This window comes from Fragaria vesca, linkage group LG1 (assembly GCF_000184155.1).
Source record: "Fragaria vesca subsp. vesca linkage group LG1, FraVesHawaii_1.0, whole genome shotgun sequence".
NCBI lineage: Eukaryota > Viridiplantae > Streptophyta > Magnoliopsida > Rosales > Rosaceae > Fragaria > Fragaria vesca.
In genome coordinates, this window is record NC_020491.1 from 1392199 (window position 1) to 1411330 (window position 19132).

At 38.1% G+C, this 19132-nt stretch overlaps 2 protein-coding genes across 2 annotated transcripts; both read right to left on the reverse strand.

Moving 5' to 3' along the window:
- Positions 1-1848: 1848 nt before the first annotated feature.
- LOC101297673 lies at positions 1849-16412 on the reverse strand. Its single transcript, XM_004288692.1, has 5 exons — positions 15450-16412; positions 14758-14779; positions 10141-11690; positions 9322-9645; positions 1849-2166 (listed from the first exon to the last, which is right to left on the reverse strand). Exons 1-5 carry the CDS (start codon positions 16410-16412, stop codon positions 1849-1851), a joined length of 3177 nt encoding a protein of 1058 aa, XP_004288740.1.
- A 53-nt stretch (positions 16413-16465) lies between these two features.
- On the reverse strand, positions 16466-17096 carry LOC101297961. The gene is made up of 2 exons (XM_004288693.1): positions 16632-17096; positions 16466-16531 (listed from the first exon to the last, which is right to left on the reverse strand). The coding sequence occupies exons 1-2, from the start codon at positions 17094-17096 to the stop codon at positions 16466-16468; spliced, it is 531 nt and encodes a 176-aa protein (XP_004288741.1).
- Positions 17097-19132: the final 2036 nt, after the last annotated feature.

Consider the following 19132-nt stretch of genomic DNA (forward strand, 5'->3'; position numbering starts at 1 on the left):
GAGAACTATAATGCCCACACATATGGTCCATCAAGATTCAAACAATCACAATATCAATCCACAACCTCACTTAAAAGCTAATCCATTTTGATAACCATCATGCTCAAAATCATGTTTCATACAAGCATCAACTTGATTCCTCACAAGGGTGCACTCCAATCTTTTCACTCATGATTTGCTGACTTTTTGCACACATCCTATGTACATGAGAGAGATAATAAGCACAAAACAAATAGCTCACGTAAACAACAAGAAGACTTTTTATGGATATTATTGTTTAATCAAATTTCACGAATGATACCAGACATTGACCAAATGAAACCCAAACCATAGGCTCATCTTCACACACAAATCTCCAACAGACCAGCTGCCATCCCCAATGATCAAATAGGACTTTGTTTCAGGTTGTAATGGGGCCAAAGGGTGTAGGGTTTCATGAAAGAAGGGATAAGGAAACACAAAGATCCTAAGGAAATTTAGTAGAGCACTAACAATGTTGTCTCCTTAAGGCATTGAACTCGAAATTTCATGAAGCAAGTAATTAGATTTTTCTTCTATGAGGCCGGATGTCACCGTTTTGGGTCTTTGCTTCATTCTAACCTTCCCAACTACAACCAACAATGAATCAGATTCAAGGAAGCTAACTTTTTACATCTTTTGATTTCTTTTTCTTTTCTCTTTGGCTATGCATATTTTTTTTTTCTTTTTTTCAACAGCCAACAACTTTATTTTTCCTCTTTTCCTTCCTTGAATCGATAAGTAGCTCCCCCAAACTTGCTTACAACAGTACCACCTTAACCACAATGAATCTCCAAATATATTGTGCTCCACTAATTCCTTAGGATAGGGTAAAGATATATCTATACTAAGCTCAAGGTAAGGAATTTGTGGTTTAGCAATAAACGGCTCAATGTAGGTTCAAAGGGTTAATCTAGGGGGTAGCACAACTTGTGTGCAACAATGGGACACATGCTTATTTGGCTTTGGCGGTTAATCCTAATGCCTATATCCTTTCAGAGGTTCCAGCATGTAACTGGCATAAAGCTTCGACAGGTGTGAAGACAAGTTCTAGCATTCTCTAGTTTCATTAAAGAATTGTGGTCAATGACTAGTCAAGATGAAACGAAATGTGAAATCAATAAAACTTCATGTCAAGAAATAAGGATGATCTAAATAATCACTCAGAAAAGAAAAACACAAATAGGCTCAATAATCTCACATAAGGTTCAAATCAAGTGTCAATGTAAAACAAATCAAGCATGATAATCATAAAAATCCATTAGCAATTATTTAAGGTTATGAATTAACACATGCTTGTTCTCATCTCATGACCATATAATTCCTGTAAAAGTTCTTACTCATCACAATGTTTTGAAGACACCTAAAACACAACAGAAAATAAACCTAAAACTAGACTCTGTTTTTTTTAATTAATTTAATTTAATTTTTTTTTATGAAAAAAAGTACTAAAAACGACCTAAAAATCACACAAAGAAAACAAAAACACAAAATCCCACCCCCAAACTTAAATTGAGCATTGTCCGCAATGTGAAGAAAAAGCAACACAAAACAGGGATTGCAACACAGCTTGCAATCCCAAAAAGTTGTAGAATAGTATAGTAACAAAAAATAAGGGGATAAAGGAAGACCAAAACAACTAAAATCTGAAAATTAACAACACAAATAGGAGAAAAGAGATAGGAAACTTCCCTGGTTTGAAGGTAATAGATAGGAGCACGTTAAGAAGCCTTCTTCCTTGCTGAACACACATCCATCTTCTTCGAAAGGTCTTCGGGTTGCCTCCCGGAAAGCGCTAAGTTTATTGTCTTCAACCAGACCATATTAAGCTCATTGTTGTGGACGATCAGTGAGAGGAATACGTTGCTCATTGGTCTCAAAAGTAGTCTCCAAATAAGGCTTGAGACGTTGACCATTCACCTTGAATGTAGAGTTGTTCCTTAAGTTCTGAATTTCAACTACTCCATGAGGTAACACCTTTGTAACCATAAAAGGACCCATCCACCTTGACTTCAACTTCCCTGGAAAGAGTCTAAGTCGAGAGTTATATAGCAACACCTTTTGATCTGGCTCAAAAGTCTTTTGACGAATGACTTTGTCATGAAACTTCTTGGTGCGCTCCTTGTAAATCTTGGCATTCTCATAGGACTCATTACGAATTTCCTCCAAAATATTCTTGATTTCCCAGTTAGAATTAATTGGATATATAACTCCAACATCAGGAGGCTTTAAAATTTCATCTTGTTCAACTTCTTTCATTGGTGGATTCAAACGTCTTTGTGCATCACGTGTGGGCTTCACATTGTCAATTTACAGCAGCTTCTTTGCATCCTCTTCACAAAGGTCCGAGGCAATAACAACTGGTAGTGTCTCACTTTCACCTGAAAATACATACTTCAAGTGTTGGGGCAGCGGTTTGAGCTCTAACTTTGGTGCTTGCTGAATAGAAGGCATAACTTTGTTTGTAGACAAAGGTAAAGACTCAAATTGGTTCCACTTCCGTGGTTCAAAAACCGGTGCATCATTAAGAAGCTTTTCCAATTCATCAACTTCTTTCTTGGCATCAAAATCCATTATCGCTTGTGTTAAGCATACCTCAAGAGGATCTTTATAAGAATTCAAAACATAAGCTTCCTGAGTAATAGGAGAAAAAGAATCAACCATAAAGCATTTACCATCGTCTGAAGGACGTCGACTAGCTTCAAAGACTTTATACTCCACTAACATGTCACCAACTTTCATTGATAAACTACCATCCTTCACTCTTATCACCGTATCAGCGGTAGCCATGAATGCACGTCCCAAGATAATAGGTACTTCTGCTCTATCAAAATCATCTGGTTCAATTTCAAGAATGACAAAGTCTGCAGGCAATATGAACTTATCAACCTTCACCAACACATCTTCCACAATTCCTTTCGGTCGCTTGATTGATCGGTCTGCAAATTGCAAAGTCATGGATGTAGGTTGCAAGTCACCAAGCTTTAATTTCAGAAACAATGAGTACGACATCAAGTTGACACTAGCACCCAAATCCATCAAAGCACGCTCAAAGTGATGATCACCAATGGTGCAAGGTATTGTAAAGCTTCCTGGGTCCTTCAACTTTGGAGGGAGTCTCCTTTGAATCACTGCACTAACCTCTTCTGACAACAACACCTTCTCATGGTCTTTGAATCTCCTTTTGTTAGTGCATAAATCCTTCAAAAACTTTGTATAAGCTGGAATTTGCTTAATAGTATCAAGCAAAGGAATATTGATCTACACCTTACGAAATAATTCCATAATCTTAGACAAGTGACTATCTTTCTTTGGCTTCTGGAGCAACTCTGGATATGGAGGTTTAGGAACAAATTGAGACCGAGGCTTCAAATTCGTCACTGGACTGCTGGAAGTTGTTGGTTTCTGATCAGTTTTTCTGCCCGGGATTGAAACAGTCTTTTCAATCCTGGTTTCGGAGCTCCTCTCTGCTGATACAGTAACATCTGGGATAACAACAGTATCATCAATCCCTGTTTCGGACTCTTCTTGCTGCTCTTCTTCTGGAACATCTTTCGAATCACGAACATTGGTATCAACCTTTTTCCCACTCCTCAATGTGATCACAGCTTTCATAGTCTCATGCTTCTCAAATTGACCCCTCAGATTAACAAGAGGTTGGCTAGGGAAACGCCCTTGTTCTCTCTTATTCAAAGCATTGGCAATCTGCCCAACTTGAACTTCCAACTTAGAAATAGCTTGAGATTGAACTTGCTGCTCTTTCTTGGTCTCTTGAATAGCATGAAGCATCTAAGCATTGGACTTTTGAAATTCTATCTGATTTTGTGCAAGTTGCTGCATAGTTTCTTCAAGAGATGGTTTTCTTTGTTCACTTGGCCCTTGATAATTCTGAATAGGAGGATTATTTCTTGGCATCTGCACATGATTGTTGTTGCTATAAGAAAGATTCGGATGTGGCCTCCAACCCGAATTATAGTTATTACCAGAGAAATTATTCATTGGTCTTCCATAGTTATTCACCATGTTGACTTCCTCATCACCATGAAGTTCTGGACAGCTTCTGTAGTATGTGAAAAACTAGAACACAAGGCACATGTCTCCTTTGTAGCCTTGTTTAATAGAGGAGTAAGGCTTTTCATTTGTCTTGCCAAAGCTGCAACTTGTTCTTCTAGCTTGGTATTTGCACTAACCTCATAAAGACCTCCTCTTTTAGAACCTGATGCATAAGGCTCATACTGCTGCGAATTCTCACTTAATTATAGTCTCAAAAGCTTGAATTGCTGCTTCTGCTGTCTGTCCCATCAAGCTTCCACCAACTGTAGCATCCACCATACTTCTTTTTTGAGAGTTCAAACCTCTATAGAAAAATTGAGCCTTTTGAGGTTTAGTAAATCCATGGTGAGGACACCTCACAAACAAATCCTTGTAACGCTCCCAACCCTCATAAAAAGGTTCTCCATCAGGTTGACGGATATTAAAAATTTCTGTTTGGAGAGCATTGGTCTTTGTAGCAGGGAAGAATTTCAACAAGAACTTCTTAAGCAAATCCTCCCAAGTAGTGATGGTATTAGGAGGAAGAGAACTTAGCCACTTTCTCGCCTTGTCTTTCAAAGAGAATGGAAAAAGCCTCAAACGAATCTGCTCATCTGATATCCCATACTTGAAAGTTCCACATATGTCTTTGAATTCCTCCACATGAAAATAAGGATCTTGATTAGTCTTCCCAAAAAAATTAGGTAGGCTCTGGATTGTTGCTAGTCTAAACTCAAAACGCACTCCATTAGGAATAAAAGCCACAACGATGCAAGATGATGTTGTGAGTGCAGTAGGAGCAGTGAACTCCTTCAATGCTTTCGTCTCCTTATCTGCCATTGCACCTTGAACTTGAGCTTGAGCTCGCCCTTGCCTCAATAGTATTCTACGAGTTCGTTCAATCTCTGGATCGTAGACAATGAGATCTAAGTTCTGAGATCGACAACCTTGCATAAACCAAATTCAAACCTATAAGAAAAACAAACAAAAAAAATCAGAAAAATAAAAATAAAAAGAAAACAGAAAATAAACAAAAATTAAATATTGCACAATCGATAAATCAAATTGAATTAACACAATCCATGGCTGACGGCGCCAAAAACTTGTTGTATGTTTTAATATAGTACTCGCCAGTGCACGAACAACTTATAGAATAGAAGTGCAAGCACGAGGTCGTTCCCTCTATGGATTGATTAAAACAACTTAGTCTGACAATTATACTACACCTAATGAGATACACACACTGATTTTATGATGTTTATGAATGAAAACAAAAAATAAAAGAAATAAAATACAAAACTAAAAAAAAACAAAGAAATGAGATTATGAAGAGTTTAAGAACATAGATTATAAAGATGCTAAAGCATTGAATCCACCACCTAATACTCCTACCCTTCTCTCTAGTTGATAGCAATTGAATTCCCTAGATTGCATGCTAAAGATTTCCGTACATAAACCTTATTGATCCCGAACATATGCCAAAGTTCTTCTAAACAATGAATTCTTGACGTACACCGAAAACTGGGTGTGACAATTAGAACCCTTTTTGTAGTTTATAGCATATGATAAGAAGGGGTCGATACGACTGGGGACTTAAAGGGCGCTCTTGCGTTTAAAGGTCACAATTAAGTTAGTAATATAAACAAGTATTCACATATTTACAAAGATAAACTGGGGGGTTTTAAGAGTTTGATTCTAACGTTCCTACTAAAACAGAAAATAAAAGTATTATATACAAGTGATCGGTTCATTCAACATTTCAAACAGAGATAGATTTGAATTCTAACCACACATCAATGTCAAGTTTCATTCCCAATAATCTGAAGTCAAGCAAATTCTAATTTAAAGAAACAATCTCGAAACACAAGCTTGAAGAAGTCATTGTATCCTATTAATTCTACTTTAATTGTCTAAGCACAGAGAAGTCTAGAACTTAGAACATTTCATGCAAAAGCTGCGATCGATACCTAGTGTCGACTCTAAGTACCCGTCCACACTAAACATGAATCATTACAATTTATTAGAATGAGATTGAACAATAAACACATATCCGAGAAGTCATAATATGCAATAGTTGTAGTTTACGTTCTCAATCAAAGCTTAGCACAAATCATGGCAATCAGCTAGCATGCATTCTAGCTTTAGTAATTTAAACAAAAACGCGAACTTTCAACCAACAAAAATTTGCAAGATCAGATCATAGGAAAATCAAAAATGAAATACTAACATGCTTTATAAAATTGTGAATCCAAAGAACACAAAAGCAAACAAAATATGCTTCCAAAACTCAAACTTAACATCCGAAACATACTATTAAATTTGCTAGAGAAGTCTAAACAAAAGTAAAGGTAGGTTTACACTTTGATCAATCTCCAAGAAAGCTTGATGACTCCAGAGGGATGCTCGGCTTCAATGCTTCAAGTCACCAACTCTGCTACCTTCGTGGAGAAGTCCTTCAAGGTTTGGCAAGGGAGGATGAACTTGGCAAAGGTGGAGAAGAGGAGGCTTGGCTGCTGCTAGGGTTTTCTCTAGTTTTCTATGTGAAATGAACCAACATCATTTATGAAGCCAAGCAGCCTTTATATAGTGTCCATGAATTGCTCTTAGCCCTTGATTAAATCTTGATCCAATGGTCCTCCTTGATTGCACAAAATATGATATTTAACTCCATTGATATTTTCCTTATCTTCAAAGATATTTATCTTATCTCTAAAAATATTTCTAGACATGTGCAATAATGCTTTTAATCTAGCTTGAATCATGTCCAGATACATTGATTAGCCTCCAAGAGTCTTCATAGCAAGGATTACTTGTTCAAGTTGAACTTCTCTTCAATGATGTGGGACTAGCTCCACAAGTTTGACTTTTCTCCTCCCTTTTAGAGTTGGAATCCAAATTTGCTTCTTCTTCCTTCCTTGGACTCGGGCTTCCTTTTGGGCTTTCTACATTTTTCTCTTAAATCCACGATTTAGCCGTCTTTTCTCGATTTAGGCTCTTCTTGCCTCTATAATCACAAAACATGTCATAACTAACATTATTAAGGAAATAACATAACTAAATAGGGTAGGAAATACATTATAAACATAGCACTTTGTGCTCATATCAAATTCCCCCACACTTAGTTTTTGCTAGTCCCTTAGCAAAACCAAACTAACAAACAGACTCTAATAACAACAAACAGACTTGAAAAAGCACAAAGTAACAAACTCTCAACTCTAATGCCCATAACTATTGTCTCAGAATCTCTACTCTCATGGCATCAAAATTAGCACTCAACCAAGAATCATTCCATAAAATTTTAGAAGCTAATTGCCATGCATAGATCACATATTTACATGTAGGACCTGATAGAACAATGGTGATTTTTAAGCTCAGCATGTTTCAGACAAGTATGATTCAATCTCACAAGGTATGCACTCATTCTTCACTCATATTTTCTGGTTTAATCACACAACAAGTATGCAAGTTAGAACAAAGCTTGCATTTATATGAACAAAAGCACAATAGAACAGATGTAAACCTCATGAATGAATATGATTACTCACACAAATGAACCATACCATAGACTCAACTCTTGGAACAAACTCCACAAATCAAATTTTACTCATCTTTTAGATCAAAAGGAACTTTTGAAAGGTGTTAATGAGGCTGGGCTAGGGGTATGAATTTAAGAGTAAGGAATTTCAAAATTCCTAAGGACCTAGCAGAGCATTATCAATTGCCTTATGTCGCCAAAACAAGGACCAAAACATCTTTTGGACCTCCAAGAACGTCGCTGCACCTCCTTACACAAATTGAAACAGAACAAAGGCCAATTATTTCAATTTTAGGCCTTCCATTTACATCAAAAATTCCCATTTCACAATACAAAGACAATGTCCAGATTTCTTCTTCTTTTTCTGCCGAAATTTTATTTTATTTTTTCTTTTTTTTATCGGCATTTTCTTTGCTTCTTAGAACAAGGACATTTCAGAAACTCCTTCCCCCACACTTGCTCTTAATCATCACTTCTAGTAGTCTTCACACAACGTGCTCTACTCGGCCCAAAGGACAAGGTAGAGATATGCTATACTAAGTTCAGGTAAAGATTACATGGGTGATGAAAGAAGAGGCTCAATGTAGGCTCAAAGGGGGTTCAACTAAAGGGGTGTGCAGCGCACACAAATAGGGATACAAGCTTGTTTGGCATTGGTGTTCATCCTAAAAAGTTCCATTTATCCTTTCCAAAATTAGAGTAGTTTATGATAAAAGTTTTGAAAGTCCACAAGAGTGAGTTCTAGTCATCTCTAGTTCATTAAAAGCTATGGTGAGCAATCAATCAAATTGAAAGAATAATGAGGTTTGCAAAAAATTTATAGCCAAGAAAATGAATGAGAATATTTCAATGAACACTCAGAAAGAATAGCACATATATAGGCTCAAAAGCTCACATTTAAGGTCATATGAATCAAAACTTGTCCTAACATGCTCATTTCTGTACCAGAGATTCAAATCATATCCACTACATTTCACATGATTTCCATTCATTTCAATTAACCACAGAATATTAGTTGGAAATCATCTTGATCTTGTGATCTTTTCTTATCCATAATTTCAGAGATTTTCATTCATCATAGACAGTTATGGGCTCCTATGACTCAAAAACAAATGAAAAGTTTTAAATTTTGGACATTTTTCAATATAAGATTCAATAAAATGTAAATCCTTTCCCCACACTTAAACTCTACATTGTCCTCAATGTTCACAAAATAATGTGAAGAATCAAAGTATGGAATAGAAACTTACAACAAACAAAAACAAACAAATAAATATAACGAAAAGTAAAAGAGAAGAAAGGATGGAAAACAAATCTGCGTTGATGGCTCCTCCATTTCTTCGGTTGAATTGGGTTGCCTCCCAAGCAGCGCTTAATGTTTATAGTCTTTCAGCCTAGACTTGTACCTCCATTTTAGCTGTATGTGGGTGGCACATCATGGAGGGGTACTTCCTCCACATTGTATTCTTGGAAAGCCTCATAGTAGGGCTTCAACCGGTGGCCATTCACCTTGAATATTTCTCCAGTCTTTTCACTCTTATCTGCACAGCACCATGTGGAAAAACATAAGTAACTATGAAAGGACCAATCCATCGAGAACGTAACTTACCAGGAAAAAGTTGAAGTCTAGAATGGAATAATAACACTTTTTGTCCAACAACAAAAGATTTGCCACGGATTATTTTATCATGATAAGCTTTTGTTCTCTCTTTGTAGATCCATGCATTGTCGTAGGCATCATTTCTAATTTCTTCAAGTTCATTCAATTGGAGCTTCCTATGTAGGCCGATATCATCAATGTTCATGTTGAAATTCTTCACCGCCCACAATGCTTTGTGCTCTAGCTCCACCGGAAGGTGACATGCTTTCCCACAAACGAACCGAAATGGGGATGTCCCAATGGGGGTCTTGTAAGCTGTTCGGTAAGCCCACAGTGCATCATTTAGCTTTTGACTCCAATCCTTTCGGTTTGGGCTCACCGTTTTCTCCAAGATTCTCTTTATCTCCCGGTTTGAAATTTCTGCTTGTCCACTTGTTTGAGGATGGTAAGGTGTAGAAACCTTGTGTGTAACGTTGTACTTCTTGAGCAGAGCTTCAATGGTTCGGTTGAAGAAATGGGATCCTCCATCGCTTATGATAACTCTAGGCATTCCAAACTTACAAAATATGTGAGAGCGAAGGAAATCTGCAACAACTTTGGAATCATTAGTTTTGGTGGCTATCGCTTCCACCCATTTCGAAACATAATCAACTGCCACAAGTATATACAAATAACCATTGGATGAGGGAAAAGGTCCCATAAAATCAATACCCCACACATCAAAAATTTCAACAGTTATGATATGGTGTAAAGGCATTTGATCCTTAGGTCCTAGGTTTCCTAATCGTTGACACCTATCACAAGTTTTGCAAAACAAATAGGCATCTCTAAAAATTGTAGGCCAAAAGAAACCTGCATCCAAAACTTTAAGGGCAGTTCTACGAGATCCAAAATGACCTCCACATACTTCAGAATGGCAAACGGTAAGTATTGATTTATGCTCAGTTTCTGGGACACACCTTCTAATTATTTGATCAACACAATGTTTCCACAAGTAAGGTTCATCCCAAACATAATGCCTAGCCATTTTCTTTAGTTTATCTTTTTGAGAATGAGGTAAATCATCTGGAAAAGTCTTAGTGACCAAATAATTTACAATATCTGCATACCATGGTTCACTTACCTCAATTCCGAAGAGCTGTTCATCCGGAAATGTCTCGCTCAAGGGCAGCGCATCCTCTTCTCGCACGAGTCTGCTCAAGTGATCCGCAACCACGTTGTCACTCCCTTTCTTGTCTTTGATCTCAATGTCAAATTCTTGGAGCAACAAAATCCATCGGATGAGTCTTGGCTTGGCATCCTTCTTGGTAAACAAATACCTCAACGCTGCATGATCTGTGTAAATTGTTACTTTAGATTGAAGTATATAAGGACGAAATTTATCTAAAGCAAAAATAACAGCAAGGAGCTCTTTTTCAGTTGTTGAATAATTCAATTGAGCATCATTGAGAGTCCTTGAGGTATAATAAATAGCATAGGGCTTCTTGTCTTTCTGCTGCCCTAGCACAGCTCCAACCGCATAGTCGGATGCATCACACATGAGCTCAAAGGGCTCATTCCAATCCCAGGGCATCATCACAGGTGCCATAGTTAACAACTCCTTCAACTTCTCAAATGCTTGCTTGCATTCGTCGTCAAAATCAAAGGGTACATCCTTTTGTAGTAAACGGCAAAGGGGTCTTGCTATCTTGGAAAAATCCTTGATAAACCTGCGATAAAAACCTGCATGGCCAAGAAATGAGCGAATCTCCCTCACAGTTGTGGGGTAGGGTAAGTAACGAATAAGATCAATCTTGGCTTTATCAACTTCAATGCCTCTTGCAGAAATGATATGTCCTAGCACAATACCTTGTGTTACCATGAAATGGCATTTTTCCCAATTTAAAACCAGATTAGTTTCAACACACCTTTTTAAAATGAGTTCTAAATTCTTCAAACATGAATCAAAGTTTTTACCAAAAACACTAAAGTCATCCATAAAAACCTCAATTATATTTTCAATGTAATCCGAGAAAATAGACATCATGCAACGTTGAAAAGTACCCGGTGCATTGCACAAACCAAAGGGCATGCGCCTATAAGCAAATGTGCCAAAGGGACATGTGAATGTAGTCTTTTCTTGATCTTCTTGGGCTATGCACATCTGGTTGTAGCCACTATATCCATCCAAGAAGCAGTAGAATTCATGACCAGCCAACCTTTCAAGCATTTGATCAATGAATGGTAAGGGAAAGTGGTCTTTTCTAGTGGTGGCATTGAGCTTCCTATAGTCTATGCAAACTCTATGTCCAATTACAACACATTGGGGTACTAGCTCGTTTTCTGCATTCCTCACCACGGTCACTCCAGATTTCTTTGGAACACATTGCACGGGTGAAACCCATTTGCTATCGGATATGGGGTAGATGACACCACAATCTAGCAATTTGATCACTTCATCTTGCATAACCTTCATCATCGGAGCATGAAGGCGTCTTTGGACCTCTCGAGTGGGCTTAGCGCCATCTTCAAGCAAAATACGATGGATGCAAGTGGTTGGGCTTATTCCCTTGATATCCGCTAAAGTCCACCGAATAGCGGTCTTGTATTTCTTCAATACTTCCACCAACCGTCTCTCTTGATCTTCCTCTAATTTAGAGGACACTATTGCTGGCAAAGTCTTGACTTCCCCCAAGAACACATACTTTAAATGATCGGGCAATTCCTTCAATTCAAGTTCAGGTGCTTGTTCTATAGAAGGTACACTACCAGGACAAGCACTTTAGCCGACGAAAAATTTTCGTCGGCCTGTTAGCTTAATTCGTCAGCTAAGATCTTAGCCGACGAGCCATCGTCGGCTAAGATTTCGTCGGGAAAAGGTCGTCTGTGATGACTTTAGCCGACGAAAAAAAAAATTTCGTCGGCTATAGTCCCGCAGTTTAGCCGACGAAAAACATGTCGTCGGTTTTTTTCCCAGACTTTAGCCGACGAAACAATTAAGATATTCGTCGGCTAAAGTCTGTAATAAAAAAGTTTTTCCCAGACTATAGCCGACGAAATATAGTATGTTCTTCGGCTAAACCTTATAAAAAAATTTAAAAAAATAACTATAGCCGACGAAATATAGTCTGTTTCGTCGGCTAAACCTTATAAAAATTTAAAAAATAACTATAGCTGACGAAATATAGTCTGTTTCGTCGGCTAAACCTTATAAAAATTAAAAAATAACTATAGCCGATGAAATATGTCATAATTCGTCAGCTAAACCTTATAAAAAAATTTAAAAATACTATAACCGACGAATAAACCTTTAAGTATCGTCGGCTAAAGTTGCTAAGTTTTTGAAAAAAAAAACTGCAGAAACTTTCGGCCACCTCCAATCACCACCAAAATTTGACAGAATCTTCTTCTCAACATTTCGAACAACTTTCTAGAAGAAGTCGAAGCCCAATTCTAACCCTAAACAGGTTAATTGAATCAAAATATAAAAATCCCCAATTTTAAACCCTAAAAACTTCAAATCTTCGATTCTCCTCCCACACACCGAATCGAGCTACCAAATTCTAGGGGAATGTAGTACTAATCAAACTCAACTTATCCATATATAGAACTCACCAAATGGTGACCTGAGGAAGGAGAAATTCGATCGACACCGAATCCGAACCGGCGGAGTTTTGGAGCTCGATTTATCTCTCACGGCGGCGCCACTCGATGAACCACCTATCCAGCAATGAAGTAGAGACGACGGCGAAGCTTTTGGGACAAGTGTGGCGGTCTCCGGTGGCTTGACAGCGGAGCTAGGCCGAGAAGAAAATCTGGCAGGCGAAATAGACTTCTTACCATCCACCTTCGGTAATATAAAGAACTTTAGCCGACGAAATTCTTTATTTTTGTCGGCTAAACTCTTTTGAAAATTTTGAAAATTTTGGTTGACCGCCCAAAAATTTTGGTTGAAAATGTTGAAAATTTTTCGACTTTTCATATATTTTCGTCGGCTAAAGTCCTTTGAAAATTTTCCTCCAAATTTGGTTTACCGCCCAAAAATTTTTGACCTTAGCCGACGACTTTTTTAATATCTCGTCGGCTAAAGTCTATAAATTCACGAAAACGCTCATATCTCCCTTTATATTATGTAGTTTGGTCAAACCTTCCACACGAAAAACTTTCATGTAGATGAGACGCAACCGCCTATATAAAAATTTTGAGACATTTGCCTTCCGACGATAGGGCTCCCCATAGGGAATAATAACGGTAAATAGGGTTGACCGCTACTATCGGCCCCGAGACTTTACCCCATTTACGTGATTTTTGAACCATAGCCGTATTTCACCATTCTGAACACATCTTATTTCACGAGATTTTTGATAATTTTGCCTCCTATATAGAGTTGGTTCACAAAGTTGTATAACCTACTAAACAAGTTATACAACATTAGTAGACACGTTGTGATTCCGATGACTAAAATTCACAAAACAAAATTCGACCGTCAGATATGATCATTATGACAAAAGATGTCTATGGTAAAAAATTCAACTGGATCCGACAACGTTAAGGACTCGATCGAAATGGGTAACCCTAATCCATCGTCACTTATCACACGAAAACACTCATATCTCCCTCTATATTACGTGGTTTGGTCAAACCTTCCACACAAAAAACTCTCACGTAGATGAGACGCAACTGCCCATATAAAAATTTTGAGACATTTACCTTCTGACGATAGGGCTCTCCATAGGGAATAATAACAGTAAATAGTAGACACGTTGTGATTCCGATGACTAAAATTTACAAACCAAAATTCGACTTTCCGATATGATCATTATGACGAAAGATGTCTATAGTAAAAAATTCAACTGGATTCGACAACGTTAAGGGCTCGATCGAAACGGTCAACTCTAATCGGAAATAAGAAAACTGCATTTTGAAGCCCTAAACGGACTCGGATGGCCAAAAAGGCCCATACATCATGGCACTAGAAGTGAGTTTGACTCGTAGGGCCGTTACGCTTCCGGAAAGGTATCACAATAGTCAATCGGACACCAAAAACCAAATCTGCAGCATAGTGAATAATAAGGGTAAATTGCATTGACCGCAACTATCGGCACCAAGACTTTACCAGAATACCGTGATTTTTCAAATGTAGACGTATTTTACCATTCTGGTCATATCTTATTTCACGACTTTTTTGCGTTTGAAGGTTCTACGTATAGTTTTTTTTTCCCAGATGAGTTGTTGTCCAGATTTGCAAATATAAGGCACTTTAGCCGACAAAATTAAGGCACTTTAGCCGACGAAATTATATTTTTCGTCGGTTAAACTTTTAAAAATTTCGTCGGCTAAAGTTCACAGACTATAGCCGACGAAAAAAATTATTCAGACGACGAAATTTTAATTTCGTCTGCTAAAGTTGACCATAGCCGACGAAAATTTTTAATTAGCCGATGAAGGGAAATTTCGTCAGCTAAAGTCCACTTTAGCCGACGAAAAAATAATTCGTCGGCCTGGTTTTTTTATTTTGGTCAGCTAAAGTCTTTCTTCTGGTAGTGGTAACAACTTGTTAGTTGAAATGGGAAGGGACAAGTTAGGAGCAAACCTTGGTTGGAAGCTGCGGCCTTCTAAGGAAGCCAGAGTCTCAAGAATGTGAGTGTCCCACAGGTCTTCCAACTCTTCTTGGGGAACAGGTGTTCCATCTTCATTGTATCCTATTCCTTGGGAAATGTTGTACTCCAAGTTATCCTCCACCATTGTTTCAAGATGTTTCTGTGCAATGGAATCAACAATGTCAATAGAATAACATGATTTAAGCTCAGATAAAGGATACCTCATGGCATCAAAGATGTTGAAATCAATCACATCCCCATCAAATTCCATTGTTAATGTGCCAGCGTGCACATCAATTTTTGTTCTAGCTGTTCTCATGAATGGACGCCCTAAAAGAATAGGAGTTGAATTCACGAGTGAATCCTCCATATCAATGATGTAAAAATCTACAGGGAATATCAAATGGTTAACTTGCACAAGAACATCCTCCACATATCCCTCAAGGTAGGTGTTTGACCTATCAGCTAGTTGAATGATGACATTGTCATTCTTTAATTCACCAAGATCCATGGATGCATATAAACTATATGGCATTATATTAATCGATGCACCTAAATCCAGCATGACATTTTCAAATTTAGAATCACCAATTACACAATGGATAGAAAAACTCCCTGGATCCTTAAGCTTTGGTGGCATTCGTCTTTGGAGAACGGCAGAGACCGTCTCACTCATCTTTACTACTTCTTTCTCTCTTGTTTGTCTCCTTGTGGTGCACAACTCTTTTAGAAATTTTGCATACTTGGGAACTTGAGTAATGCACTCAATCAAGGCCATGTTCACTTGCACTTTCTTAAAAATTTCCAAGATAGCTTGATCAGATTCTTCCTTCTTTGATTTTTGAAACCTACTTGGAAATGGAGCACGCATAATAGGAGAATTAGTAATAACTGAACTCTTAGAGTTAGAATCGTCACCCATTGGCGGTTCGGTTTTGGGCAATGTAGCTTCAACTCTTTTAGTAGCGGGATCTTTCTCTAAATCTTTCGTGCTCACAATAAGTTCTTCTTCTTCTTCATCATGGGCCACTGTCGCCTTCTTCTCCTCCTTCTTTGTTACTTCATTGAACACTCGTCCACTCCTTGCAGATTCAAAGTTTGGGTTGGGGACGGTGCTAGGTGGGAGCTTCCCGCTCTCAGTAATCTTTCCCATAAAGTCCACTACTTTCCCCAACTGGTTCTTGAGTTTAGCTATGTCCTTTGTATTGCTTTGTTGTCCCTTTACAAGAGCCTCTTGGGTTTGATACAGATTCTCAAGCATTTTCTCATAAGAGGGGTGAGTAGCATTGTTAGTCATAAAAGGATTAGAAGCAAAGTTTTGAGGAACCTGGGGTCTTGGAAAGAAACCGACTGGACGAGGGAATGAGCTGCTGCCAATATTTTGTGGTGGATTCAATGCATTCTCCGTGTTGCTCCAACGAAAGTTGGGATTATCTCTAGTTCCAGGATTGTATGTGTTGGGGAATGGATTGTACCTTTGTTGTCCAAGAGCGTTTGCTGATTCCCATCCACTATTGTCCATGAGTTGAGGGCATTGATTCGTAGGATGTCCTTGCACAGAGCACACGCCACAAACCTTGGCAGCTTCTAGGCCTTTTCCAATGGAAAGGTGAGCTAACAATGTATCGATCTTGCTTTCCAACGACATGGCTTCATTCACCTTTCGAGAGTTGTTCAGTGCAGTTGAGAATTGTTGATCATTCAATGCTCGGTTCTCAAGTAGTGTCCATGCTTCTTGAGGCATTTTATCCACAAAGTTCCCTCCAGCTGAGGCATCCAACAATTGGCGCTCCAAAGGCAACAATCCTTCATAAAAATATTGCAACAGATTGCTCTCCTTGATTCCATGAGATGGACAAGATGCTACAAGTGCTTTGAACCTTTGGTAGAAGGGACAAAATGTCTCATCCACTCCTTGTTGAACTCCGGTGATTTGCTTCCTCATTATAGTGATCTTTGAAGCTGGAAAGTACTTGGTCAAGAACTCTGTTTTCATTCCATCCCATGATTCGATATGCCCAGATGGCAAATCGAATAGCCATGACTTTGCGTGATCCTCGAGGGAGAATGGAAATGCTTTTAACTTCAGAATTTGCATATCTGCGTTCTTAGGGCACATGCTTGCGGACACAAATTCAAAAGCCTTCAGATGTTTGTTCGGATCTTCATTTGGTAAACCATAGAACTTCAGTAATTGGTGGAGGAATCCACCTCTCAACTCGAAATCTCCCTCTTTCCCTTCTGCTGGTGCAGGGTAGACAATGCAAGAGGGTGTACCACCGATTGGTACATTGTTATCCACTTGGGCGGAAAGTGCTCTTATACTAGCCATGGGAGCTGGTTGAGGATTTGGAATCGTCTGAAGTGTGTCCTCGTCTTCCTCTGAATGTGTGACCGAAACAACAGATTTGACTTGTATGGAATCGTCATCTTCACTATCGAAATGCAACTGCCGGAATGTGTAGGGTGTTTGAACAGTAAAATTCGAGAGATTGGAAGATCCTTCTCCTCCCCTAATTCGTGCTAACCGCTCTTTGATTTCAGAAAACTACTCTTCACTTATCGGACGCGGACATTCTTCATCGGACATTCATAACCCTATACATTTCAAACAATTAATAAGTAAGTTAATAAAACTAAGGAAAACAAAAGGTAACTATTATTTACAAGTATAAGCTGAGTACAAGTATATTAGACTCAAGTTCGAACTTTGACATGTTACAAGGGTTAGAAATAACATTAATCTTTCAATTTATAAGTTTTATAAGTTTTCAGCTTCAAATTTCAAGTAGTAAAACAGCAATGGCAGATGAATTGGTAAATATCATCTAGACATAAACAACTCCATGGTTTCAGAAGGCTAGATGGCCAGGTAGAGATGAAGTAGGCTGGTAGGACTCGTTTGTGACTGCGGAGGTCGAAACCCCTTACCATGCAAGCATAGTCTACAGTCTAGAGATCCAATTTTGGTCCCAGGTACTTATCTCAGCCTAGACACCACCCAATACCCCTTACTCAGGTGAGAGTCGCTCATGTGTTAGACAATCCGACAAGAGTTAATGAGGACTCATGGGAACCCAATTAACAATTGCGACCTCATCATTCATCGGTTTTGCATCTTGAATTCCAGATCTGAAAAGAGATAAAACAAACAAACATTGGACAATATTATTTGAAATAAAAGAATAAATAAACACAAGAGACTTTTTTAAGTCCCTCCAAAATTGACGTACACCGAAAACCGGGTGTGACAATTAGAACCCTTTTTTGTAGTTTATAGCATATGATAAGAAGGGGTCGATACGACCGGGGACTTAAAGGGCGTTGTGTTTAAAGGTCACAATTAAGTTAGTAATATAAACAAGTATTCACATATTTACAAAGATAAACTGGGGGGTTTTAAGAGTTTGATTCTAATGTTCCTACTAAAACAGAAAATAAAAGTATTATATACAAGTGATCGGTTCATTCAATATTTCAAACAGAGATAGATTCGAATTCTAACCACGCATCAATGTCAAGTTTCATTCCCAATAATCTGAAGTCAAGCAAATTCTAATTTAAAGAAACAATCTCGAAATACAAGCTTGAAGAAGTCATTGTATCCCATTAATTCTACTGTAATTGTCTAAGCACAGAGAAGTCTAGAACTTATACCTAGTGTCGACTCTAAGTACTCGTCCACACTAAACATGAATCATTACGATTTATTAGAATGAGATTGAACAACAAACACATATCCGAGAAGTCATAATATGCAATCGTTGTAGTTTACGTTTTCAACTATTATTACATAGTTTCCACCACTTTAGATCTATACTTACTTGAAGAAGCTTAGATAAATCATGGCAATCAGCTAGCATGCATTCTAGCTTTAGTAATTTAAACAAAAACGCAAACTTTCAATCAACAAAAATTTGCAAGATCAGATCATAGGAAAATCATAAACGAAATACTAACATGCTTTATAAAATTGTGAATCCAAAGAACACAAAAGCAAACAAAATATGCTTCCAAAACTCAAACTTAACATCCGAAACATACTATTAAATTTGCTAGAGAAGTCTAAACAAAAGTAAAGGTAGGTTTACACTTTGATCAATCTCCAAGAAAGCTTGATGACGCCAGAGGGATGCTCGGCTTCAATGCTTCAAGTCACCAACTCTGCTACCTTACGTGGAGAAGTCCTTCAAGGTTTGGCAAGGGAGGATGAACTTGGCAAAGGTGGAGAAGAGGAGGCTTGGCTGCTGCTAGGGTTTTCTCTAGTTTTCTATGTGAATGAACCACATCATTTATGAAGCCAAGCAGCCTTTATATAGTGTCCATGAATTGCTCTTAGCCCTTGATCAATCTTGATCCAATGGTCCT